General features: G+C 42.2%; 2 protein-coding genes across 4 annotated transcripts in view; one reads left to right on the forward strand and one right to left on the reverse strand.

The window, feature by feature from the left end:
- Positions 1 to 1842, forward strand: part of DDX55 (DEAD-box helicase 55) — a 19445-nt gene extending 17603 nt beyond the window's left edge. The window contains exons 13-14 of one of the 2 annotated variants that reach the window (XM_003796026.3): positions 193 to 485; positions 1107 to 1842. In XM_003796026.3, coding sequence (XP_003796074.1) covers positions 193 to 485; positions 1107 to 1283 — 470 coding nt within the window. In that variant the 3' untranslated portion in view covers positions 1284 to 1842. Of the gene's footprint in view, positions 1 to 192; positions 486 to 1106 lie in introns of those variants that run through there. The other variant, XM_023516878.1, reaches the window with a different exon arrangement.
- Positions 1843 to 2447: 605 nt separating this feature from the next.
- EIF2B1 (eukaryotic translation initiation factor 2B subunit alpha) overlaps positions 2448 to 4914 on the reverse strand; it is a 14219-nt gene continuing 11752 nt past the window's right edge. For both annotated transcript variants that reach the window (XM_023516835.1, XM_023516836.1), the window contains exons 8-9: positions 3807 to 3932; positions 2448 to 2816 (exon numbers count right to left, since the gene is read on the reverse strand). In XM_023516835.1, coding sequence (XP_023372603.1) covers positions 2652 to 2816; positions 3807 to 3932 — 291 coding nt within the window. In that variant the 3' untranslated portion in view covers positions 2448 to 2651. The remainder of the gene's footprint in view (positions 2817 to 3806; positions 3933 to 4914) is intronic.

The raw sequence follows: 4914 nt of genomic DNA on the forward strand, positions 1-4914 counted from the left end.
AAAAAAAAAAAAAAGACTCTATCTTTCCAAAAAAATGAAAACAATTAGCTGGGTGTGGTGGTGGGTGCCTGTAGTTGTAGCTACTTGGGAGGCTGAGGCAGAACGATTGCTTGGGTCTAGAAGTTGGAGGCTACCATGAGCTGTGATCATACCACTGCCCTTTACTAACTCTGATGTTTTGGTTTAAATTAGACCTTGATCTCGCCAGTCTTGCTCGAGGTTTTGCCCTGCTGAAGATGCCTAAGATGCCAGAACTGAGAGGAAAGCAGTTTCCAGACTTTGTACCCATGGATGTTAATACGGATACTATTCCATTTAAAGATAAAATTAGAGAAAAGCAGAGGCAGAAACTACTGGAGCAACAAAGAAAAGAGAAAACAGAAAATGAAGGGAAAAGAAAATTCATAAAAAATAAAGCATGGTCAAAGCAGAAGGCCAAAAAGGAAAAAAAGAAAAAAATGCTTAAGAAAAGGAAAAGAGAAGAGGTAAAATTTGTAGTTTTATTACTTATATCAACTTAGAATTCTAAATAAATTTTATTGCAGTAGAATCTTCAATTAAAAATTGTGTGTGTGGGGCGGCACCTGTGGCTCAAAGGAGTAGGGTGCCAGCCTCATATGTAGGTGGTGGCAGGTTCAAACCCAGCCCCGGCCAAAAAAAAAAAATTGTGTGGATTCTCAGATTTTTCTATTATTATTTCTCTTAGCAACTAGCGTGGGGAATTTGCTGTATTTGTGGAAGCTGATGAGAGCTTATAGTCCTTGATTAAAAATTGCTGGTTTTGGACAGGCCTGGTAGCTTATAGCTGTGATCTCAAGTGAGAGAGTCATTTGAGGCCATGAGGTAGAGACCAGCCTGGGCAACAGTGAGACCCCCACCACTACTAACAAAAATTAGCCAGGCATGGTGGTGTGTGTAATCCCAGCTACTTGAGAGGTTGAGGGCAGATCACTTGAGCCCAAGAGTTCAAGGTTACAATGAGCTATGATTGTGCCACTACTGTCCAGCCTGGGCAACAGAGTGAGATCCTGCCTTTAAAAAACTGCTGTGTCACTAGACTACTGTTGCTGAGAAATTTAGTAGTTGTTGGTTTCTTCTGAACTTAGGGTTCTGATATTGAAGATGACGACATGGAGGAACTACTTAATGACACAAGGCTTTTGAAAAGGTTTAAAAAAGGCAAAATTAGTGAAGAAGAATTTGAGAAAGGATTGTTGACAAGTGGCAAAAGAACAGCTAAGACAGCAGATTTAGCGATCTCAGATTTGGAAGATGACAGCTGATTCCAGTGCCACAGACAAACCCAGCAGGACACAGCTGGCCCCACCCTCAGCAGAAGGCTCCTGTTTGCCTTGACTGAAAATCAGAACTTCAGGAGACTTCTGAAAAGAATCCTTCCAGACTGGGGGGAAGTGAGAGATTTCACACTTGTGAGTATTCTACTAAAAACACAGCAGTCTTGAGGAATTCTGTCAGAGAAAATGGAAAATTATTTGATAGAAATAATATCAATATTTGTATATCTTGATCACTTATGAAAGAGCTCATTTATTTTGAGGTTATACTTATTTTTTTCAAAGGTACTGAAATGTACTTGATTTTGGCTTTTTAAAGTTCCTTCGTACTTTGAGGCACTGACCTCCCTGGGTATCCTTGTCTCTGGACTTCAGCTACTCTGTGACACCCTGGATAAGGCACCAGCAGGGGTGGCTAATGTGCTGGGGGTTTTCTAAGAATAGTCCCACTGCTGTTTTATTGGTGAATAGCTGAAAACCAGGAAGCAAGTGGGAAAGAAAACTACTATAATTTTATGCCTTGTGTTGAATAAACTGTATAACCTAATTGACTCTCTTAGTATGGCTGCCTACTGTTTTCACAAAGACGGCCAACACATTTTAGGAGTCAGCTTGCAAACTGATGCGACACCATATCAAAATCTTTATTATATAATTTATTTGAAAAGATGTAACTTTGTTCTCGAGTATTATTTTAAAAAGCTATTTAGTCCCAAACATGTTTAAAGGAAAGTTCACCTTTTACAGATACAGAATTTCAGTTTACAAATATTTTAGAAGGCATTTCCATCAGTGGTGATGCAGGATCCTACTGCTAAACGCTGTTTCTGCTTTCCTTGTGTACGGTTTTTACTCCATTTGTCTTGATTCAGCTGGGACGTGTTCAGCACTGAAGGCCAGATGCACATTCATTATCGTTCCTTATTCCTTTCCTTTCTCACATGTGTAATTTATGTCCTGGCCAGCTGTTAGCCATTTATTGGAGAGGGCATGGCTGTAGTTAGGAATGGCTGCTTTTCAGCCATTTTCAGCTTTTGTCTTTCATGGATGTGTTTGGCAAATCAGTCTGGAGTGCAGGGGAGGATGAAAGGAGGTGGACTTAGGTACACCTTTCATTGGTTAAATAGCCTATAATCTAACTTTTAGTTCTAGAACTGTAAGCATAGTTTAATTGGGTTTCAGAACCATGGATACGTTTTAGATGGGACGGAAATAGGAAAAATTCTCTAAGATTTATGATTTTAAATCCTTAGTCCATAAATCTTCAGTAAAAAACAATTGAGTTTTGGCCTGGCTCACAGGGAGGTCACGTGGCTGCTCATCTCAGCTGTACATTGGCAAGAGAGGGCCCCGTGGTTATAGATAGAGCTTGATGAGTTCATCACTGACTGCTGAGGGGGTCAGCACTCCCAGGTCTGTAAACAGTAGCGTGATTAGGGAAGGGGCGGTGTAGTCGACCCACGGATGCTCCTCTCTGAGATCTTGTCCAGTCTGCACAGACCTGAGAGTATCTGCTTTATACTGAGGAGATAAGAAGCACACATTAGCCTGCCCTGAACCTTCAGGGCTCTGAACCAGTGAGGCTGTGGCTTGAGCCGTGACTATGCTACTGCTCATAACTGCTTTCTGAAGATGGGGTTAGCTAGCTCTGCAGCACACTGGTGGGGAGGATAGGGTCACCTCCACAAGCCAGAACGTAGTGGCTACTTGCCAAAAGCTGCAGTGTAACAAAAAGCCTAAGTCACCTGTCCCCTCATTGATGTGTTGGATTAATTTCTTTAGATCTCTCAAGGTAACAGTTTAGAGTCTATTTGTACATCACTTGCCATGTGCTGAGCTCGGTGCTGAGCTCAGCATCCTCATAACCCTGTCAGGTGCCATCATCCCATTTACAGATAAGGAAACAAGTTCAGGCCAGGCACAGTGGCTCATGCCTGTAATCCTACCACTCTAGAAGGCTAAGGTGTGTAGATTTGCCTGAGCAAGAGTGAGACCTTGTCTCTGAAAATAGCTGGGCATTGTGGCAGATGCCTATAGTCCCAGCTACTTGGGAGGTTGAGGCAAGAGAGTCACTTGAGCCCAAGATTTTGAGGTTGCTGTGAGCTATGACACCATAGCCCTCTACGGAGAGCAACAAAATGAGACTCGCAAAAAAAAAAAAAAAAAAGGAAACAAGTTCAGAGGTCCCAATGAAAAGATTTGTGCAAAGTGACATGGTTTACAAGTGTTTGTGAAGATGGGTGCTGAGCCCAGACAGAGGAAGCTCAGACCCAATCACCAGCTTCCTGCCTCTTTTCAGCCCATGTGTGGTGTTGCCTGAGTGAATGAGAGACTGAAAGACAGACATTCTGGGGCAAATGTGTGAGTCCAGTCACCCACTTATCTCTGTATCCCAAGTGTTGGAAAAAGAGCAATGGGAAGTGAAAAACTTACTGGAACATTCTTAGCACTGCAGTTTTTCAAAGCTTTCTGTTTAGACTTGTTACCCCTTCAAATACATAAAACTCTTGCCTTGAACTTATCTGGGACATCTTGCTGGTTTAGTGGAAAGAGCCGCACAAACTTGAAACTTTCTGCAACCACATAAAAAGGCTTGTTCTGTGCTTTGGCACACACAGCCATCTGGTTGGTTCCAATCTGGGAAGTCAGAGAAAATGGAGAATGATGAGCAATACTGAACATCTGAAGCAGAAAAAAACAAAAAGTATATGAATATATGCAATTCTGGCTTTGGAGTCAAAGAGGACCTTTAAAAAGGAAGACAATAGGTATTTCTCCAAGAATATACAAATGGCCACCAGGCACATGAAAAGATGCTTAACACATTAGTCATTAGGGCAATGTAAGCCGTTTAACCATAGCAAGATACCACTTCACACCTACTAGGATAGCTGTAATTTTAGAAATTGAAAAAACAAGTATCGGCAAAGATGTAGAGAAATTAGAACCCATCTGTATTGCTGGTGGGAATGTAAAATGTAGCTGCTGTGGAAATTCCTCATAAGCTAAACATACCATTACATATAGTAACAGTTCCAAAAGAACTCAGATACTTGTACACCAATGTTCACAGAAGCATTATTCATAATAGCTAAAAGGTGGAAACAAGCCAAGTATCCATCAAGAGAGGAGCAAAGTTGTGACACATCCATACAATGTAATTTTATTCAATGATAAAAAGAATGAAATTTTTTTTGTTTTTGAGACAGAGCCTCAAGCTATCTCCCTGGGTAAAGTGATGTGGTATCACCTCACAGCAACCTCCAACTCCTGGGCTCAAGCGAGTCTCCTGCTTCAGCCTCCCAAGTAGCTGGGACCATAGGTGCCCGCCACAACACCCAGCTATTTTTTGGTTGCAGCCATCATTGTTGTTTGGTGGGCCCGGGCTGCATTGGAACCCGCCATCTTAGGTGTATGTGGCTGGCACCTTAGCCACTTGAGCCATAGGTGCCGAGCCAAGAATGACGTTTTGACACATGCTACAACCTGGATGGATGAACCAGGTTAAGTGAAAACATCTTGCTAAGTGAAAATAGTCAAACTTGGCTCGGCGCCTATAGCTCAACCGGCTAAGGCGCCAGCCATGTACACCTAAGGTGGCAGGTTCGAATCCCCAGCC

This window comes from Otolemur garnettii, unplaced genomic scaffold (assembly GCF_000181295.1).
Source record: "Otolemur garnettii isolate 467f Iridium unplaced genomic scaffold, OtoGar3 scaffold00099, whole genome shotgun sequence".
In the NCBI taxonomy this organism is placed as follows: Eukaryota; Metazoa; Chordata; class Mammalia; order Primates; family Galagidae; genus Otolemur; species Otolemur garnettii.